Consider the following 22,612-nt stretch of genomic DNA (forward strand, 5'->3'; position numbering starts at 1 on the left):
GCGCGTTTGATCGCATTCTGCACAGGGCCCCTGCGCTGCGGCTGCTAGCCGCCGTCGCGGCTGCTAGCCGCCACCGCGGCCGACGTGTGTGCGGGTGGCAGCGCCCCCTCGAAGTTTCCTTCCAAAGTGCAACGCGCGAGCCGGCGCGTTCATCACACTTCCCTATTCTAGTCACTGTAACCGCATGCAGGGTGCTTGCATGCAGTGCTACTTTGCCCCTGGCGCGCAAAAACGTGTGCGAGCACGTGTGCGTACACATTTTATGGTTTGCAGGTGCTGAGCATCCGCGGCAAGCGCTCGAACCTTGTCAAACTGCGTGCTCTGACATACCTGGTTGCAAGCAAAGACCAATGTATTTTGTAATTAATCCTGACAACCCGTTTCTGACGACCCGTTCAACGAATCTGTCCACTTTCAGCCGCTCTTCACCACATTGTTTTTGGACGAGGTCGATCAGCATGTAGTCTTCGCTGTCAGACGAGTTTGAAAAACAGCTAATCGATTGCGGCAACTAGCCGCGTTTCCTTTCTCAATGCCGACGTCTCCACTAGCTAACTTCATCAACTCCGTTGCAACCGCAGCTATCGCGAGCCAGAGCGTTCGCAGTTCTCCAGTCAGCAGTGCTCGCGCACGTCCCGCAGTGCTTGCTGGGATTGCACCCCGACGCACCGTCGATTTTCTCGGTGCGAGGCAGGGCAATGGAAAACTGCTCCAACAGGGTGCGCTTCCGGTGATCGAGGATGGTCGGTGCGCACTGGTGCGGTTGATCGAGGATGAAAGTGCGCACCAAGGTGCACCGGCGTGGTTGATCGAGGACGCTATAATAAACCACTTCACCAGTGCCCGCTACGCTTGCAATGCATGCGACTGACAATGCAACGTTACCCCATCATTGCGACGTATAAACCCAGCAAAGAACGCACATGCATTAAATCGTTTTTGCAGTAAAGAACACCTGGAAGAACATGAGAACTTTTAAGTTAATGTTCTTGATTTTGTTTCAGCTTCGGAGCGCTGCCTGAAAGACCTACTTGCAGCAACCAGTCAGGTCAGAAACCTGACAAAGCTGTGTGAATATGGAGAGACAGCATGGCCTCTTCATAAGCTTCGAGCAACTTCGTACCTACTGGGCGTACCGAGACGAGATACACATGCAGGATGGCCTCGTATTTCACAGCAACAAGGTAATCATACCCATGTCAAAAAGATGCGAAATGATTTGCCTCCTTCACGCGGTGCATGCTGGAGTGGATAAAATGAAGGTGAGGGCTAGGAACATGATGTTCTGTCCGAATATAACAAGCGACTGTGGTATCCTGTGTTAACTTCTGGTTTCGGTTTTGGGTCTTTACATCAGGGCGCCACTCAGTGCCAAACGCTGTAAGTTGCCTTTCTGCTTCCCCTTGGAGAAATAAGTTCATTCTTTGGCTGGTCCCTGACTGAAGCAGTCCGGCTCTTGCGGCGCTGCGCGCCCCGGCCGTTTAGGCCTCATGCCGTAACCTTTTCGTCCGGCCACCCCGTCGAAGCTACAACAAACTGGCGACGAGGTAAACCGCTCACTTTACTTTTCATGTTCCTTTGCCTTTCTACTTCTGCTGCTCCCCTGCTTCCGGCATGCAAGACGCTACGTCCACTTCGACGTCGTCCATCACAACTCCCCCGCCTTTGTTCTCCGTGCCCAGCATGGCGTTCGCACCACCCATGCCGCCTTTCCTTGCATTACCCGGTACTCCTCTGGTACCGTGGCTCGCATGGAAACATTCTTTTTGCACGTTTCTACAGGCGACCGGATGCGAAGCATTACAAGACGATAGGAAGACAGCCATTTTACTCAGTAATTTAGGCTTTGAGGGGCAGCGTCTCTACTATGACCTCGCGTCGCAAACGGACCAGACCGCCGCGACGTTCGAAGACATTCGCATCTTCGACCAGCACTACGAAGAAAGCTCCAATACCTTGGTGCACTGCATTATCTTCCGGGACAGGAAGCAACTACCTGGGGAAACCTTCCAGGACTTAGTCACCGCGCTACAAAGGCTAGCGCCTGCTTGTTCGTTCGGCGCTTGGCACGACGAGTCTCTTCGCGATCAAATCCTCCAAGGTGTCGCATCAAAAAGAGTACGAGAACGGCTGCTATACGAAGGGTCGTCCCTCACGCTCAAGAATGCTGAGGAAATCGGACGAAGCATGGAGCAAGTTGACAAGGAAATTCAAGTCTTCAGCAGCTCGTCTGTTCAGCGCGTCTCAACGCAACGCCAAGATGGCGTCGCCAGCCATCTCCTTCCCCGCCCGGGCGCGCAAGATGGCGGTCCCCGCCCCCTTCTCCCTCGACCCGGCGCCTTCAAGATGGTGATCAACGGCGTGGCGGACAGTCGCATCGTCGAGCGGCCGGCCAACGTCACGCCCGGCCCGAACTTTGCGAAGCCAATTGAGAATTCGCACCCCATTGCTACCGATGTGGTTCACCTCACCACATCGCATCCGATCCAGCCTGTCCGGCAAAGCACGTTACCTGCCGTGCATGCGGAAAAGTGGGACATTACGCTTCAGTTTGCCGCTCGAAGAACCGAGCGCAGCGACAGCCTCCTGCTCGAATGCAGCCTGTTTCCGTTACCGCTCATACAGAATCAGCCTCTACAGTCCCGTTTGTGCTTACAATTCAAGCACCGAATTTCCGTCCGGCAACAATTCGCGCCGAAGTCCTCATTGCGAATACTACACTCAAGTTGCTCGTGGACACAGGAGCTACAGTGTCGCTGATGAACAGCTCCCTATACGAACAACATTTCAAGGTTTTTCCATTGTCTCCTTCGAGTCTCCGACTTCGCAGCAAGAAATTCTGCATTCAGGACGTTTCTCCGTGCTCGTCAAGTATCGCAACAACGCTGCAGTAGTGACATTTCACGTCACGAACCAAGGCACTTCTCTTCTAGGCTTAGATGCCATTCAAGCTTTGGGAATTGACATTCAAGGGTCTTCGCTCACATGTCAAGTATCAGGACTTCCAGCTGACCCAAGCGTTCAGCCTCCGTCTCTTCCGCACAATGCTCCAACAGAGTTCGCCCATCTGTTCTCAGGGCAATTGGGACTTGTAAAGGGCTTCATCCACGACATTCGTCTCAGACCTTCAGTGCAACCAGTCTCAGCGAAACTGCGTCCTCTACCTCTGGTTCTCCGGGAGCAAGTCTCCGCCAAGCTGCAACGCCTGGCATCAGCTGATGTCATCGAACGAGTCACTGCGTCTGAGTGGATTTCTCCGCTCGTCGTCGTTCGAAAGAAGGACAATGCCATTCGACTTTGCGTCGATCTTCGAGACCCCAACAAGGCTATCATCATTGACGCCTTTCCACTACCAAGAGCTGACGAACTGTTGCATCGACTCGCTGGTGCTACCGTCTTTAGTAAGTTGGACTTGCAGTCCGCTTATCATCAGGTTTTATTATCCGAGAAAAGCAGTAAGCGAACTACTTTTATAACTCATGACGGTCTTTTCCGCTTCAAGCGTGAGTGTTTCGGTTTGGCATCTGCGCCATCCGCTTTCCAGCAGGTCATGTCATCTGTTCTGAAAAACCGTCCAGGCACCTTGTGCTACCTTGACGATGTGCTTGTATGGGGTCACACTCGTGACCACGACAGAAATTTGCAAACAGTCCTGTCTAGGATAAGTAATGCAGGCATGCAGCTTCACCACAAGTGCGTATTCAGTGTCCCAGAATTAACTTCCCTAGGACATAAAATTTCCGCAAACGCCATTTCACCGATGGATAGTAAAATTCAGGCAATCGTGGAGGCACCACAGCCTAAGGACAAAAAGGCTCTACATTCATTTCCGGGCCTCACAGGATATCAGCTAAGTTTATTCCGCAGTATGCCGACGTAGTGGAACCGCTAAGGAAACTCCTAAGGCAAGGACAAGCCTTTGTCTGGGATCGAGATACTGAATGCAGTTTTCAAGCTATTAAAGACGTACTTGCATCACGTCCGGTGGTACGCATGTTTCAACCGCATCTGCCTATTGTTGTAACGGTTGATGCTTCTGACGTTGGCATAGGAGCTGTTCTACAGCAAAAATGCGGAAATGAGTTCTTTACATTAGCTTTTGCTTCTCGTACGTTATCTTCCGCAGAACGACGGTACTCCGTAGGCGAACGAGAAGCATTGGCATGTTTGTTTGCGTGTGAACATTGGCATGTTTACTTGTGGGGTCTACAGTTCACTCTACGAACTGATCACCAAGCTCTAGTCACATTGCTATCTTCAAAGAGTCCTGGACAGCGACCGTTAAGAATTTCAAGGTGGAATACAAGATTGCTGTATTACAATTTCTCCATTCAGTACTGTAAAGGTGACCAAAATGTCATTGCGGACGCATTGTCACGCCTACCTGTCCCTCCCGAATGTGAACCAGCACTAGATGAAGAAACAGTGTCCTTAGTTTCATCTTGTATTACAAAGGAGGAATTCCAAGCAGCCACACAGGAAGATCCAGTGTGCCAAGCATTGAAAGACAAAATAGTAAAAGGATGGAGAACTGCGGCGGACCTTCCGCCAGAGTTACAGGCGTATGCTGCTGTACAGTCCGAATTGTCCTACATGGATAATCTACTTCTCCGAGGTGAACGTATCCTTCCTCCTGCTTCCTTGTGTCAGACATTCCTGTCTATTGCTCATGAAGGTCACTTAGGCATCACGAAAACCAAGCTCAGATTGAGAGGCATCTACTGGTGGCCTCACATGGATAGGCAAGTTGAGGAACTTGTGGGAAACTGCTTTGTGTGCCAACAAGCAGATAAATCTGCCAAACCATCTTTTGCGCCATTACAACCTGTCGAATGGCCATTAAGACCATGGGAAAAGTTAGCCATAGACATAATAGGCCCTCTTGATCAGGCTCCACAGTATGCTCGTTTTGCTTTGGTTATGGTTGACTATAATTCCACAGGGCCCGAAGTTGCTTTTATGCCTTCCCTCAAATCGGAAGCCATCATGCACAGTCTCGTGTCCATATTCAGTAGGGAAGGTTTTCCTGATGCTATAGTGTCCGATAATGGACCACAGTTTGTTTCTGCACTGTTCGAAAACTTCCTGAAGGAAAGAGGCATTAAGCATTCCTTATCCTCTCTTTACTACCCACAGGCCAATGGCCAGGTAGAAAGATTTAACCGTGTCCTTAAAGAATTCATGCAGATTGCTATTTTGGAACAGCGAGACCTCAGACTTGCGGTCTTAGAATACTTGGCAATTTACAGGTTTACACCACATATGACTACCGGTGTGTCTCCAGCTATGCTGCTCCATAGTCGACAACCACGAACTCGGCTGGACGTTGCAAACATGCCTCCAATTTATCCTGAATTTGCTTTTCCAAAGTTGCGCCAGAAAGTGCAGAGTAGAGTACGTGAAAAACAGGAAAATACTAAAAAGTATGCGGATCGTCGTCGCACAACTAAATGTCCTCAGTTTCAGCCAGGCTATCTGGTTAGGGTACGTACTTCACGGAAATCTGGTCCTAAATACTCTGGTCCGTTCAAGATTTACCGCAAAGTAGGTCGAAGCACTTTTCAGCTTGAAAATGGCAAGCATTGGAACGCGTCTAAACTGGTGAAGTACTCGGTACGTCAGGGGGAAACAAATGAAAGCAGTCATTTCAATGACGGAACATCCTTTGATGATGGTTTTCCACCTTTTCTTCCAGTTCCTACTGGTACTCATTTTCATGCTGCAACCCCTTCTTTGCAACCACCTGTCTCACCACCACCACCTCGGGGTTCACCCCGTGCAGAACAGTCTCCTCAACGTCCGTATGACACTCCTCCCCAAGACACTGCCCCTGAAGGCACTCAGGTCTCTGACACACCTTCCAGTCCCAGTACGAGTAACACTTCTGCTGTTCCTCCTCTACAACCTGAACCAGTCCTCCGTAGGTCTACACGCCATAGACAACCTCCGGAAAGGTTTAAGGATTATGTTTCCAAGTAGCTTGTTGCCTTGGGTTACTGTCCACAGAGGTTTCAATCCTCCCATGCGAATTCGGCTATTAACGCCAAAAGTATTTCCTTTCATGTTCGTTAGGTGAATAGGACATATGTAGTATCCTTCAAATGGGGGGGATTTCTGGCAGCATAAACGGTACTATACGCACGCTGTACTTACTGCTTACTGCAGATTTATCAGTGGATCCTATCTGTAGGACCACTTTTCTTCATTTCTTAGCATCCCCGCAGAAGGGATACCATACATTTCTTGCAGCATAAACATGTATGCACATTTTACTATGGTGCTGACCGCCATACTAATTTCTTTCACGCCAAAAAGTTTTTAACATTAAAAGTAGTTACCATTCTTAAGGGGGGACTATGGAGTGTAAAGTGCTTTTACGCACAATGCCAAATCCACGACAGCCACAGAGACTGTCTGGAGTCAGGCTCAGGACGAATGAGCCACCCATCAGTGCTGTCCCAGGGGGTACACAGATGTTTGTTACTGTCTACTTTTGTACTTTGTGAATTCTTTGTGTTATCAGTGTATGCAAGGCTGCATCTCGTCGTCCGCCCAAGACGGGTACTGAAACTGCAGAACTGGAGTGCAATAATTCATTCAGTTTTCATGTTGTGCGTTTTTTAAAAGGGGGAAACCAAAGATATCATTTTCTATTGTGTAAAGATGACATCACTATCATGTATGTTACAGTGCTAACATGTGTTCTTTGACTCGTGACTTACTTTTGTTGCGAGGAGAGCGAGTAGAGCATTTTTCCTTTCAAGGGAGAGGTGATGTGATATCCTGTGTTAACTTCTGGTTTCGGTTTTGGGTCTTTACATCAGGGCGCCAATCGGCGCCAAACGCTGTAAGTTGCCTTCCTGCTTCCCCTCGGAGAAATAAGTTCATTCTTTGGCTGGTCCGCGACTGAAGCAGTCCGGCTCTTATCTTGCGGCGCTGCGTGCCCCAGCCATTTGGGCCTCATGCCGTAACCTTTTCGTCCGGCCGCCCCGTCGAAGCTACAACAACGACATTGAGCAGTTCTGCAAAGGCCGCAAGGTGTGCCCAAAGAATCAGCCGCGAAACAAAAAAATGCCCCTCTTAAGTCGCGATATTCCCACCCTACCCAGGCAAGTTGTTGGCATCGACTTGTTCTCCTATGAAGGTCGTGAATTTTTTGCCACCATCGTCAACTTTTACTCATTCTTTTTCGAGATTCGGGTACTTCACACTGCCACAGCAGCCTCGCTGAACGCCTGGTGTCCTGAAATATGTTCAGTTCATGGCTTGCCTATGAAGTTGTGCAGTGTTCATCATCATCATCAGCCTGGTTACGCCCACTAGAGGGCAAAGGCCTCTCCCATACTTCAACTACCCCGGTCATGTACTAATTGTGGCCATGTTGTCCCTGCAAACTTCTTAATCTCATCTGCCCACCTAACTTTCTGCCGCCCTCTGCTACATTTCCTTTCCCTTGGAATCCAGTCCGTAACCCTTAATGACCATCGGTTATCTTCCCTCCTCATTACATGTCCTGTCCATGCCCATTTCTTTTTCTTGATTTCAACTAAGTTGTCATTAACTCGCGTTTGTTCCCTCACCCAATCTGCTCTTTTCTTATCCCTTAACGATACACCCATCATTCTTCTTTCTATAGCTCATTGCGTCGTCCTCAATTTCAGCAGAACCCTTTTCGTAAGCCTCCAGGTTTCTGCCCCATACGTGAGTACTGGTAAGACAAAGCTGTTATATACTTTTCTCTTGAGGCATAGTGGCAACCTGCTGTTCATAATTTGAGAATGTCTGCCAAACGCACCCCAGCCCATTCTTATTCTTCTGATTATTTCAGTCTCATGATCCGGATCCGCCGTCACTACCTGCCCTAAGTAGATGTATTCCCTTACCACTTACAGTGCCTCGCTAGCTATCGTTCTGTTCGATTTCGGTTCTCTTCCGAGACTGTTAAACATTACTTTAGTTTTCTGCAGATTAATTTTTAGACCCACTTTTCTGTTTTACCTCTCCAGGTCAGTGAGCATGCATTGCAATTGGTCCCCTGAGTTACTAAGCAAGGCAATATCATCAGCGAATTGCAAGTTATTAAGATATTCTCCATTAACTCTTATCCCCAATTCTTCCCAATCAAAGTCTCTGAATACCTCCTGTAAGCACGCTGTGAATAGCATTGGAGAGATCGTATCTCCCTGCCTGACGCCTTTCTTTATCGGGATTCTTTTACTTTCTTCATGGAGGACTACGGTGGCTGTGGAGCCGCAATAGATATCTTTCAGTATTTTTACATACGGCTCGTCTACACCCTGATTCCGTAATGCCTCCATGCCTGCTGAGGTTTCAACAGAATCAAACACTTTCTCGTAATCAATGAAAGCTATATATAAGGGTTGGTTACATTCCACACATTTCTCTATCACCTGATTGATAGTGTGAATATGGTCTATTGTTGAGTAGCCTTTATGGAATCCTGCCTGGTTCTTTGCTTGGCAGAAGTCTAAGGTGTTCCCGATTTTATTTGAGATTACCTTAGTAAATAGTTTGTAGGAAACAAACGGTAAGCTGATCGGTCTATAATTTTTCAAGTCTTTGGCATCCCCTTTCTTATGGATTAGGATTACGTTAGCGTTCTTCCAAGATTCTGGTACGCTCGAGGTCATGAGGCATTGCGCATACAGGGTGGCCAGTTTCTCTAGACCAATCTGCCCACCATCCTTCAACAAATCTGCTGTTACCCGATCCTCCCCAGCTGCCTTCCCCCTTTGCATATCTCGCAAGGCTTTCCTTACTTCAGGCATTACCTGTGGGATTTCAGATTCCTCTAGACTATTTTCTCTTCCATTATCGTCTTGGGTGCCACTGGTACTGTATAAATCTCTATAGAACTCCTGAGCCACTTGAACTATCTCATCCATATTAGTAACGATATTGCCGGCTTTGTCTCTTAACGCATACATCTGATTCTTGCCAATTCCTAGTTTCTTCTTCACTGCTTTTAGGCTTCCTCCGTTCCTGAGAGCATGTTCAATTCTATCAATGTTATACTTCCTTATGTCAGCTGTCTTACGCTTGTTGATTAACTTCGAAAGTTCTGCCAGTTCTATTCTAGCTGTAGAGTTAGAGGCTTTCATACATTGGCGTTTCTTGATCAGATCTTTCGTCTCCTGCAATAGCTTACTGGTATCCTGCCTAACAGGGTTACCGCTAACTTCTATTGCGCACTCCTTAATGATGCCCATGAGATTGCCGTTCATTGTTTCAACACTATGGTGCTCTTCGTGAGTTGAAGCCGAATACCCGTTCTGTAGCTTGATCCGGAATTCCTCTACTTTCCCTCTTACCGCTAACTCATTGATCGGCTTCTTATGTACTAGTTTCTTCCGTTCCCTCCTCAAGTCTAGGCTAATTCGAGTTCTTACCATCCTATGGTCACTGCAGCGCACCTTGCCGAGCACGTCCACATCTTGTATGATGCCAGGGTTAGCGCAGAGTATAAAGTCTTTTCCTTTTTAGTCTCGCCATTCCGGTTCCTTCACGTCCACTTTCGGCTATTCCGCTTGCGGGAGAGAGTAGTCATTATCCGCATATTATTCTGCAAACTCTTCTAATAACTCTCCCCTGCTATTCCTAGATCCTATGCCACATTCCCCACTGGCTTGTCTCCAGCCTGCTTCTTGCCTACCCTGACATTGAAGTCACTATCAGTATAGTGTATTTTGTTTTGACTTTACTCATCGCCGATTCCACGTCTTCATAGAAGCTTTCGACTTCCTGGTCATCATGACTGGATGTAGGGGCGTAGACCTGTACAACCATCATTTTGTACCTCTTATTAGGTTTCACAACAAGACCTGCCACCCTCTCATTAATGCTATAGAATTCCTGTATGTTACCAGCTATATCCTTATTAATCAGGAATCCGACTCCTAGTTCTCGTCTCTCCGCTAAACCCCAGTAGCAGCACAGGACGTACCCACTTTTTAGCACTGCATATGCTTCTTTCGTCCTCATAACTTCACTGAGTCCTATTATGTCCCATTTACGTCCCTCTAATTCCTCCAATTGCACTGCTAGACTCGCCTCATTGATAACGTTCTAGCGTTAAACATTGCCAGGTTCAGATACCACCCTTTATCAGCAGGAAGTTTAAGGAGTTTCTGAGCACCTTAGGTATCACCCACGTCACGTCAAGCTCCCACCATCCAAGTTCTAACGTCATGACAGAAAGAGGGGTACAGGAAGACAAGAAACTTCGAAAAACATGCTCCTTTAAAAGGTCCGTATTCCAAATGGCTTTGCTTGAATGCCGCAATACTCCGCCCGATGATGTGCTACAGTCCCCTGTAGAGAGGCTTATGGGACGTCAAACCCAGACTCTTGCCCCAGTACCAACCAGTCACTTGGTCCACAGTCGTCTTCGGGAGATACGCTAACACCAAACGACCTGCTACAACCTTGGCAGCAGGTACTTGCCACCAGGCCAGCAGGTCACTGTGTATGATACAATAAAGCGGACCTAGTCTCTAGTGGTCTTTCTCAGGCCAGCTAACAAACCTTGGTCAGCGATTGTCAAAACTGAAGACGGCAGTGAAATTCAATGCACTCGAGAGCACCTACGACTGTTGGGTCTGCAACCTGAAACCAGTGCCGCCCCTCAAGAAGCCCCATGCACAGAGCCCGCCCAAGAGCTACGCCGAAGCACAAGGCAGCAACGCCAGCCCTGCCGGTACCCTCTATTCGAGCGACGTTGAACTCTGTTTTTCCATAAAGGGAAGATGTAGCAGAGCTGAGTCAATGTGATGTCACACGCTCCTGCATAATCTGTGCATGACTTAATATGTCAGCACACTACATATATGCCGTCATATAGGGAATAAACGTTCATTTCTCTACGCGGGATTGTGCACAGCGACATCTCCAGTGACGATGACGACCCGAAGGAAAACGACTGTGGGTCACCGAACACAGAAGACGAGATTGTGTCAAACATTGATGTTTTAGAGCACGTAAACAAAGTCCGCACTTTCATAGCTCGGTGCAATGATGTACCCTATGAGGTATTGCGCAAAGTAGAAAATGTAGACTCATGCCTAATCGGTCATGTGTGCTGAGCGTGCCAGAAGAAAATCACTGGTTTCTTCAAATAAAGCAGCTTTGAAGTGAGTTAAACATTATTTGAGAGTATGCTTGTCTGTACACGCGTCTACTGCCAAGGTACATCATTTTCATTCCTAGGTTTGTCCACTGGCTTATAACCGCAAGCTTTTCATCACAACGATATTTCAATATAACGAACGATTTTTGGCAGTCTTTCGTGATTTGTTATATCGAGATTTGACTGTATTATTGTAAGAGCAGGAACATTTGAGACTTCCGAAATATTCTCGTGTGTGCATTTTTCTAAGCCTCTGAACTATGTGCATAACAATGCATCAATTTTTTTAATTCTTACAAGTTTATTTCCTTTCTTTATTGTTGTTATTCATGAATAAAGAGTACATATATACCAAAGCAAAATATCTTTTTGTCACTTTACGGTCACCTTAGAAAAATTACGGTAAATTTTTTTCGAAATAGGCCCCTCTGAAGAATTTCAATCTGCAATAAAAAAAAAATCTACCCTGGGCAGTCATATATGGCGAAAAAAATAGACGAAATGCACACATGAAGCTATCAGCCATCTCGGCTCGCCCAAGCGTTACACCTAACACATCAAACAAGTCCTACGAGGGTTATAATTCTAACAACCATGTGATGATTACACTAGGGTAGCAGCGCTCCAGAATTATTTATTCCTGAACTAGCTGGATTTGTAAAAGACATATATGCAAGAGATGTGTGCTCTTGTAGGTTTGCACCCACAATCAAATATGCAAGTAGCAGTTGTATAGTTTAACCCTATGAGGGTCACTGCCAAGTAGAAGCAAGTCCCAGTCCCCAAGCAGTCACAGAATGCTTAGAGAAATGTGCCTTTCTGGAACGAAACAGCACCTGCTGCAACCTTCCTTTTTAGTGTACTGCTGCTTCTTTCACTTTGGTGTGCGGTGGCTGCCAACATGACATAGTTCGAGACTATTCTCTCTGCATGCTCATGCCTACGTTTGCACACTTAGATTTCAAGTTATGGGCATTGAGAAAACTCATTTCTATCTTCTTATTTTAACATGAAATGCTAGCCCACATGGCTTTCCCGCGCGCGCGCACCCCCCCCCCCCCACACACACACAGCTTGCAATTAGTACTTTGTTTACAGGCGTGGATCTCTTTTTGCAAGACGCATGAAAAACTGATTGTATGTCATTAGAGATCAAAAATATGATTACTTCAAGTTTTTGACTCGCTTTATATTTATCACTGGTGCACGCCATTGAATTTTCTTGCGGGCACTCGCATAGCTTGCCTTGCTTTTGCTATGGCCCAGGACCATACATAACATTTACAACAATACATAACATTTGCCATTCTGGTTTTCAGTTCGGGCGTGGATCAGAGAGCACCGCACTGCCATCTTTGTCACGATGAGAACCTTGACATGACACACGATAAATATGGAAAATGAGATGGCATGTTACAAAATATTGGCCCTAGTTGGTGTGAATTTTATTACCTTTGTAAAATTATTTATGATAGTTTAACCATGTATTCAACAAGAAGCCCTGTATATGGCACTGCACACATAAAAAAAATTGCCACTTTAATGTCACCTCAAAAGCTATTTGCTAGTGGTTTTTTGAAATAAGTCAGTCATTCTATATAAGTTAAATCTGCAATAAAAATGTGACCGTCAAAGGGTTAAGAAACACGGCAGCAATTAAACTGCACACCGCAAACCATATTAAAGCTAGTACACATAATAAATAGTATTAAGCCATAGTATTTCAAGAGGTTCCCATGACACGCAGAAACAAGACAATGCTGCTACCCAGTGACTTTGTCTCCTGAAACATGCCAAATCTCATTGCAGAAACTGTGACCATGCAATACAGAATGTGTCCCATCTGTTCCGGGAGACAAAGCCAGCTGAGTAAAGACACAAAGGACACATTGGCAACAGACCTGGTTTTTCAAAGAGTCGAGTGGGCTGGCAGAACGGAAGCTCTTCGGGCTGGGAGGATGCGTGCCAACAGTCTAACAAGCAAGGAGGAGGTCCATGCACCAACAAAGGGTACAACACCATCAGGCTCTACAACACACTTGCACAACCCATGGGCTTCCAAGCATCAATCCATGCCTTCTAGGCTTCTAATTGCTTTTTCAAACTGCGCGACAAGACACAAGGTAAGAAAGGGATCAGATGAATGCATACCTTGTACAGCCAGAGTATTATGTCACCATCACAGCTCCAAAGACGCAAGCATAGCCTAACTAAAAAACATCATGACCTACCCGGTCACCCCCGAGAGATGGCACACCTCTTATTGTAGTGGTCACTTGTTTTTATAAGAGACTCCAAAATGGCAGACAATATCTGAACTGGTCTCCTCATTTACCCCGCCTCTCCTCGGGGCGGAAACCTTTCATTATTTGAATACATTACACAATTAATGGAAGGGTGGCTTGTGATATGGATCACACCTACTTTTCTCTCTTCATGCAACTACAGCATCGAAGAAGTCTTGGCAGCGCACTAGCAACTCCCCGAAACTCTTCATCTCTGGTTAATACACTTTTCCTGATATACAAGTTGCCACATGCACATATCAATTTATTATATGCTGCAGCCACCACATGGACAGGGCTCCAAAGTTGTAAAAAATGGAGTAGCATTCACTTACACTGACAATTATCACAGATGGTTTTTGCACAAATGTTTTTCTTTTGCAAAGCCAGGCTGCATCAGCCTCCTTTGGCTGATGCAGGAGAAAGCATGCTCATGCACAGGCGGGGCGCTTCTTCCAGGCCCTCGCCTCCTCATGCATTTACGTAAAACTTGAAAGCAGTTGAATAATAAGAACATGCAAGCATATGAATGGAACGAGCAGACAAGTGTTTGTTTAACATTAGGATCTGACTGTAGTGAGAGGGCCATTCACAATACACCTTTTTCCCTAGGTTTCTCTAGAGAAACCCCTAGAGTTTCTTTATGATTATTTGAAACAAAAAAACAAGTTTTTTTCAAATAATCATAAAGCAAACTCTAGGGTCGGCTTAGCTTCCAGGATTTTAAAAAACACGCCAGTCTTTAATTGAAATTTATAATTACAGTGCACAGCTACCACCAAGAAATGTCAGTATCGCAACCGCTATTCGCTGCACCAGTAGCCAACTGAAGGACACGACAATTCTGAGTACACAGAGCAACCGAGTACATGAGCATGTCACCATTTTGATCCGTTTCATATCGGCGCAAGGCGTGGCATTATCATAATGGCACCAAGCAAGCGATGTCACTATAGCGCTGCTTCCAAATTAAAAGTTGTGGTAGTTGCAGTTCCAGCCAAACGGGACTTCGACCTCAATGAGAAAAACATGCATTGTTGCAGGGGGCAATGGGTGATCCTTTCTGCATGTGCCACAACGAAGAAATGACAGCGATAAGAAAGATAGGTCTAGGCTAGCAGCCATGATGACGAAGAATGAGCTCGGCATGTTCATATTCAATAAATGCTGTTTTTTCATTTTGTGAACGCTGTCCTCGACACTTCAACGTGTTGTTTTCACTGGCTTTACTTAACAATAAAATAACAAAAACAAATGTTTCGCCACCTATGCGGGTGACATCGTCACTACATAAATGCCAACAAATGAGAAATACACCCTATTTGAAGTATTCCAACACGTTTAAGTACGAGTTCCCCTGGCTTTTGGAACATTTTATCACGCTGTCCTCGTTTTCGTTAGGCAGTTTTTCTTTTTTTTTTTTTGCTTTGGATTTTCGGGAGTTGGCTTAGAATTGGGGCTGGCTTAAATTTGAGTAAATGCGGTAGTTAAATTGGTTTTAGTGGCACAACAGCGACTTAAGCCACGCTGTGCCAGACACAAGGTGCTGAAAAAATTATGGTAGAGGCTGCAAAAGCTGTGTTGCTCTAAGGCCTATTTATAATACTGGTCTCTTCAAGAATGTTGAGGACTTCTGTAAGGGGCACAAAATGGTTTATCTGCCAAAATCAAAGTGGGGCGTAGACGTATGCGTAATTTGCATAATTTGTGGAAACATTTTCTGCTTTGTTTTGATATGTGGACATGCGATTAGAATGTGCATCACTGGTAACAGTTCCTGGCAGTTATTGCATGTTGGTTGTCATTGGTTGTTATCATGTGTTGGTTTTCAGCTACTCGAAGTCAGCACAAAATTACTTCAATGAAGCATTCTTGATGGTAACATGTTTTCCATTCAGCTACATAAGATTTAGCAAGTTGCAGTTTGTTGTTTTCTCTCAAATTCAATTCACTTTGCCATATGAAAGTCAGCACTTTGCGAATAGCTTGAAGCCCGTCACTAACTGGTACCTTTATTTTCAAAATAGTCTGACTTTTTTTCTTTTAGCTGTACGCTCATTCACCTTTTCATTTCCTGGAATCCCAACGTGGCTTGGGACTGTTACGATTGACATTTAGGCACTATACTAAATCAGCATAACCAAAGCTGATGAACGAAACGAGCGCCCGCCTGGACGAGAGTTGACCCAACGTAGACAGTGACATGCTAACAAAGGCGCTCTCGTCGAGGCAACATAACTGCTGTCCTTAGTGAAAGCAATCTCTGCCACTCTACCGGAGTGTCACCCTGGCAAACAGACCATCATGAATGGATCACTAATTGATCAAAGGGAACAAGGCCTAGGACATCTGTGGGAACGACTTGCAACATCGTGTTCCCAGCTTGTCATGTCGTTGCCTCATATACGAGGGAGCGTATGTGCAGGATTGGAGGCAGAGCCAGGCAGGACGATACGAAGTCATGGGCAGGATTTTCCGAACGGTTCAACGTTTGTGCTTGGCAGAGAAGAACAGTGCCTTAACGAGGGAAAGGGGAAAAGGAAGTGAATAAAAACTGGGATTGAGTGCTGTGAACATCAGCTACGACTCGTTTGTGTGCTCTTACTCTGGCTCATACTAGAACTTGTGCTAGTGGATGTAAACTTTGGCCATGTAATTGTATAAATAAACCCTTTTCTGATTACTTGGACATAGCCCCGGACGTCACTATCGCCCGGCACTTGGCACCTCACCAGCCATGAAAAAATAATGACTGCTCGGACACCCGACTCGCAACAGGACCCAGCAGAAATGGATGGATTGGCCTTGACAGTACTTGTGACATGTTTAAAATATCGCGTATGAAGGGTTCGTGCTCAGATTGCAAATTAAATACCTTTGTATTTGTGTGTTTACCTGTTGTAATTTTTTGCCACTGCCATACACAGAGTATAACATTGAGCTGTGAAAACAGAGACAAACTGTGGCAGCCTAACAGTACATTCTCATGTACACTTGACCACAAAATATTGCATGGTGCACGAGCGCGTGGTGAAACGGCCCTCCTCCCCTTCTAGCCACGCACCCCTGGTGTCAAGACCAACACCTGCACGCATGTGCATCCCTCCAAGACTGCAAGCGTGCATGTTTCCGTGCTTCCTCCTTGCGCGCCGGCAATATCCAAATGTAGCCACGAGGTGTCCCTCTTGTGATTGGCGCTGTGGTGGCTTCGATGGGCAAAACTTTGTTTATATACAATGGAAATCAAAAGTTCATTTTTGTCTTGCCCGTCTCCTTCTATAGAGCACGTTTTCTGCCACACTCTTCTGCGGGAGAACGCTCCATTTGTAAAAAGAAACAACGAAGGTTAGCCACGAAACGGTGCAGCGCAGAAAAAAAATTATTTGTTGCGTTCACCACCGGGCCCTATGCGTCAGCGCTTGCGACTCGACAAAAAGCGGCCGCAGCAGCGCGTGCAAGCTCATACTTCTAAAGACGCTTCACATAATTTTGCCCAACGAAGCCGCCACAGCGCATATCGCAAGAGGGGCACCTCGCGGCTACATTCGGATATCGTCGGCGCGTAAGGAGGAAGCACGGAAACATGCATGCTTGCAGTCTCGGAGGGATGCGCATGCGTGCAGGCGTCTGTCTCGACACCAGGGGTGCACTGCTAGAAGGGGAGGAGGGTCGTTTCACCACGCGCTCGCGCACCCTACAATATTTTGTGGGCGAGTGTACCTTCGACGACACTGCTTCCCACGTAATTTTGTATTTTTGACCTGTCGGTGTAAAATTTAGCGTAAGTGTAGCATGTTTCTTGTACTGCATGAAACTTATGTTATGCGTTCATGTGGGTATCCCACTTCTTCGAGTGTGTTAACAAAAACTCAAGGAACTGTATAAAGTCGCTCCAAGGGGTTATCTAGCTGGGTGGTTAGCAACAGAAAGTACTTCATTAGGGACAACGTATTCACAACATTTTTCCTTGCATCGAAGTATGAGAGGTCTTATTGCATGTGGTTTCTGCAGTGTCTGCAGTCTAGCCATCTACTGCAGCGGGTGAAGCTATTGCGAATGTGCTCTGGCGATGATAGAACACTGAGAACGTGGGTAAGCATGAATTGTGTTCTGTGTTCCGAGGACAGCTTATTACTCTCGGAGTACAAACTGAGAATAGGCAATGTGCTGCAGGTACGCCTGCCTGGCCGAGTCATAAATTGTATAACCATAGTCTATTTTACTGCGTACTATGCAACAATATATACGTAGAATGCATTTACGGTTAGAGCCCCAGTGCTTCCAGCACAGGACATTAAGAACGTTAAGTGTCTTGCTTGCTTAACCTTCAGACTATTTATCTAGGCTAGGAAGTTCAGCTTCTCATAGAATAAAACTCCTAAAAACTTTTTATTTTGTTTGACTGGCAGTACGGCTTCATGTATTTTAAAGATAGAGTCCAGTTGTAATGCCCTTTTTTGTGGAGAAAACCAATGCAAGTTTTTTCAGGGGAGAACCTGAAGCAGTTTTTATTTGCCCTTCCGTCAATTGATTTATAGTGATTAGAATCTTCAGTTTGCAAGTTATGTTGCAAGATGCATGCATGCAACTTGGATATCAACGTATAAAGAATGCATTAAAGAGGACGGTATACAGTAACACCTCGTTGAGAGGAGACCCTGGTTCAGAAACATTTTCTTATTTCTGTGCAGATATTTATGAAAATTTCACAGCTTATGTATTTTGATGTGTTAATTTGAAATGTGCAATTGTTTTTGTAGCGCATTATATAGTTTTTAAGATATCAAACATTTCATGTGTCTTGCTAGGAGCAATTTTTTTCTTCTAAACTGTGAGAGTTACAGAACAAATAAACATATATCGCAATAATCTGGAGTGAAGCCTGTATGCAGCAAAACAGAAATAGATGTTCTAAGCCCATTTGAACAAAAGTTATGGTATGTCAAACTTCCACAAGTGAAATCCCATCCCAGCTTGACATTGAAACATCCAAGTTATTTGATTAAAATTTCCCTTTAATAATAATATTAAATTTAGTCCTATTCTAAATTAGTTTACCAATCTGAAAAGAAATAATTATAGTAATAGCGTGACTAGAAGCTGAAATATCATTCCTCCAAAACTACAAAAGTACCAAAATATTGAGAAAATGAAAAATGTTTTATAGGTTGTTAATAAGCAGAAATGTAGTGCAAATCTCACCAGAGTCATTTAAAATGCCCCAGGTGCATAATCAGGATGCATTGAGTCCTTGTGCTTCTTTGACACTTTTGCAGAGTCCTTTCGAAGCTGTGTGCCTCTTGCTAAAGATGGCACTAGGATGTGTGTCCGTCTCTCTTGCTCTCTTATAGCCAGTGCTGGTCACATTCATGCTTAGTTCTCATAGAACTGATGCTGCAGCATGCTGGTATCCCGCATTGAAGCGCAACACATATTCTGCAACGGATGCTTGAACTGCAAAAAGGGAAGAGTGCTGCTCTTTGGAGACAAAACTCCAGATAACCGAATGCAAATTTTCATTCGAGTTTTGGGTTTTCCCTCTTTGACATCTCTGCAGCAGATTCCGGTCAGACAGGCACTGGTAAAAAGGCAACAATGCCATTGCAACATCTCTGGGCAAGCTGTACTTGTGCTTCGGGTCAAGCACACCTTTAGCTTTTGCTGCATGTGCCGGCACCATGACTGCTCGCCAGTTTGGCACAAGCTCTGAGCACTGGTCAGTGGATGTAATGTGATGGAACGTGGCCATCACAGCACACTGCATTGCATCCACATTCCCTTCATGCGACTTAGTGCATGACCATAGCAGGTGCTCAATCTGGTGATGAGGTCAGCAGTGAGTTGCCCCTTCCCTCCTAGACTGCGCCCTTCAGTTTTCTTTTGCGCCTAGTTTCTTCGGGCCATTCCCCTTCACTTTTGAGCACAGTTGGCACAATATTCTTTTTCCATGTCAATAAAGCATAAACTTCCACATCCTTTATAGCATTGTACGTTCTGTTATCGCCATCACACAACTGTTGTATAGGGGAGATTGCGCTGCTCAAGGGACGTTTAGAAAAGAATGAGGCCTGTTTCTACCTCCATTTGCCCAGATTTATGCCGCCCAGATTTACGCCGCCTTGCACAACAATAGACTCCTCCTGACAGACTGCTGTAGTGTTCGTGGTCCTTTTGTACGACAGTAAAATCTTTTAAGAAAATCTATTTTAGGCGCCTAAGTTCATTTCTTGAAGGCAGAATAGAATGCTACTGGTTATAACTTAAATTTATGATGCCTTTGATGTCACCTACATTGTGGATCAGACCTCTAATTCCAAAGAACAATGAAAGCCATTTTAATGGAAATTAAAATGCTTATGTCTGTGAGCTTAGAAATTATAGGTGACATGTATTAAAAGGGTGACTACTCTCATCAACGGTGGCAACTGCTCAGGTTACCTGTCCCTTTTTGGCGCAGTTACAAGTTTGTCCTCCTTGGAGCAATGCAGGGAGCGCAGGCCTTTTGGCGTTGATGACACCGGGGTTTTCGGGTTGACCTCCATCACCTTCTCCAAGGTGCTGGACGATCGAGATGCGCGCTGTGCAGTTCGGTTCGGCTGCAGGCTCTGCCGACCAGTCTTCGACGATGATGGAGCAGAACTTGCTGTTGCCACCAAGGAGGCGGATGGAGTTGCTACAGGAATACCGTGTGTGACCTGCAGACCCCTGAAACTGGTGTGGCTTTGCCACCTGCCACGCCGGACTGGCATAGCTTATTTGAGGTAAGTGCCCTAGCCTTTTCCTTGCTTCATAGAATGAGACAGTTTCCTTTATGGTGATAGCAATTATTTCTTTTTCTCTCTTCCAGCAAGGGCTGCTCCGTGAGCAGGCTGGATGGTCTCCCTTGCAAGTGACACATTGAGCAGGAGCATTGCAGTTATCAGGACGGTCGTTTGCACTACACTTCATGCATGTTTCATTGCCCCTACATGACTGAGGCATGCCCAAACTTCCTGCACTTGAAGCACTACCTTAGGTTCGGTATGAATGGTTCGACATTGATTTGCACATATCCTGCATCAAGTAAATTGGGCACAGCACTGATACCAAATGTGAGTATCATGTGTTTCGTGGGGATCTGTTGGGCATTTTGCCGGAGTGCTATTCTTGGTACCTTAATTACACTTTGCTCATGGAATTCTTCAAGGAGCTCTTCATCACAAAGGCTCAGGCAATTTTTTCTGGTATTACTCCCCTGCTTGTGTTAAGCGAGCGATGTGTAGAAAATGTCACATTATTGTCACTGATACTGGCGAGTTCAGCGAGCTTTTCAATTTGTTCTTTCTTTGCAAGTTTGAGGAGGAGGTCTCTGCTTGCCATCTTTGGGGCTTTGTAGCCAGGCCCAACCGTGTTTTTTAGGCATTTACCTACTAGGAAAGGCGAGTTTCCTTACAGTTGTATTACCTTCACTCTGAAGGAAATGGTACTTTCGGAAGGTGTCTTCGTTTTGTTTCAAAAAGAACTGGAAAGTTGCTTCGGTGCGTCTTCTTTTTAGGGGGCGATATTGAAGGGGAGGGGAAGTGATACCTAAAGGTCGGTTCCAATACCAATGACTGCAAATCGAGCTTCAGCACATGTACAGGATGGAGCTGTCTAGCCGGAGGCGAGGTCAGTCATTTGGTGTCGGCAATGGGAGCAGGAAGCCATGTATTTCGCTACACTGGTTACAAGCCCAGGCCATGAGAAGCGGGTACGGATACGCTCATTGGTTTTATGGTAACCAAAGTGAACGGCTGTGGGATCGTAATGAAAGGTCTCCAGTATCTGGGCCAAAAGTTACCAGAGAACAAGAATATAACGGTGACGAAGCACCGTATCGGTATAGCATAGAATTTTCGATTTTGAAGTTGTTCAACAGCCGACGGAGCTAAGCGTTAGGTGGGAAAGGTGATTCACGAAGATGTCCCATAATGGAATGGCAGTAGGCGTCGCTACGTTGGCAAGATGCAAATGCATGAGGATGGTTAGATGGGAGCCAGTCAAGAGTTGCAATCGAAGGAACTGCAGAAGATGCATCCCAAGGTTTACTTATGGAAGGTAGTATGCAAGCAGCGTTTGAAGACTGTGATAGGGGCAGTGAGAGAGCATTGGCAACCTGGTGGTTCTTTGCAGACTTGTAGGTGACATCAGTATTCTTGTAAACATAGTATCCAAAGACCAAGATGTCCCGATAAATTCTTCAGTGTCGCCAACCAGCATAAGGCGTGGTAATCTAACGACTATAGAGTGTCGGCTGTGCAGACAAGGCCCAAAATTTTTGGATGGACCAAGCCAACAGCGAGACACTCTTGTTCAGTAATCACAATTTTTCTCTGCATCTGTTAGCATGCAACTGGCGTATGCAATGACACATTCTTCAGAATTTTTCTGGCGTTGCAGAAGAACAGTGCCGTTAGCGTGGCCACTGGCGTCAGTATGTAGACGTGTGGGTGTGGTGTAGTCGAAATTACAAAGCACAGGTTTGGATGTGAGGGCACGCTTGAGGACATCAAAAGCAGTTTGGCATTCATCCGACCATACGTAGGGAGCTCCAGAAGGAAAGAGTTGATGGAGCAGCACTGATATCCTGGCAAAGTTACATATGAAGCGCCTGAAACACAAAGCTAGGTCAAAGAAGGTACGAAAGTTTTTGGCTTGTTGAGGCCTGAGGAAGCAGAGGACAGTGGTAATATCATTGAGGGTTAGGTCAAATACCCTCCTTGCTGACAACGTGTCCGAGTACTTTAACGGTTTTGCTGACGAAGTGGCCCTTTTTTGTATTCAGCTGAAGGCCAGCAGCTGAGAGGCATGTCAGGACTTCATCGAAGCACTGCAAGTGCTAATGGAGGTTGGACGAAAATATAACCGTATCCAGATAGCATAAACAAGTCTTCCACTTTAGGCCTTGAAGTACAGTGTCAGTGGCTCACTCATATGTTGCGGGAGATCGACATCGGCTGAAAGGCATTACTTCAAATTTGTAATGTCCATCAGGTGTGACAGAGGCAGTTTTTTTCCTTGTGGGCTTCGTGCATGAGGATCTGCCAGTAACTGGAGCATACATCAAGGACCATATTTTAATCTAGGCTGATAATTTTTTCTTCAAATACAGAAGAACCTTGTTGATATGTTCCCGTTATGCATTTTTTCCCGGCACCAACGT

At 45.8% G+C, this 22,612-nt stretch overlaps 1 protein-coding gene across 5 annotated transcripts in view; it reads right to left on the reverse strand.

Annotated features, from left to right (window-relative positions):
- The window catches only part of Unc-115a (Uncoordinated 115a), a 513,253-nt gene that overhangs the window by 234,826 nt on the left and 255,815 nt on the right, over positions 1 to 22,612 (reverse strand). For 4 of the 5 annotated variants that reach the window (XM_070531410.1, XM_070531407.1, XM_070531408.1 and 1 more), the window contains exon 9: positions 13,048 to 13,119. The exons of the other annotated variant lie outside the window; for it this stretch is intronic. In XM_070531410.1, coding sequence (XP_070387511.1) covers positions 13,048 to 13,119 — 72 coding nt within the window. The remainder of the gene's footprint in view (positions 1 to 13,047; positions 13,120 to 22,612) is intronic. 5 annotated transcript variants of the gene reach the window in all.

Source organism: Dermacentor albipictus, chromosome 1 (assembly GCF_038994185.2).
Source record: "Dermacentor albipictus isolate Rhodes 1998 colony chromosome 1, USDA_Dalb.pri_finalv2, whole genome shotgun sequence".
NCBI lineage: Eukaryota > Metazoa > Arthropoda > Arachnida > Ixodida > Ixodidae > Dermacentor > Dermacentor albipictus.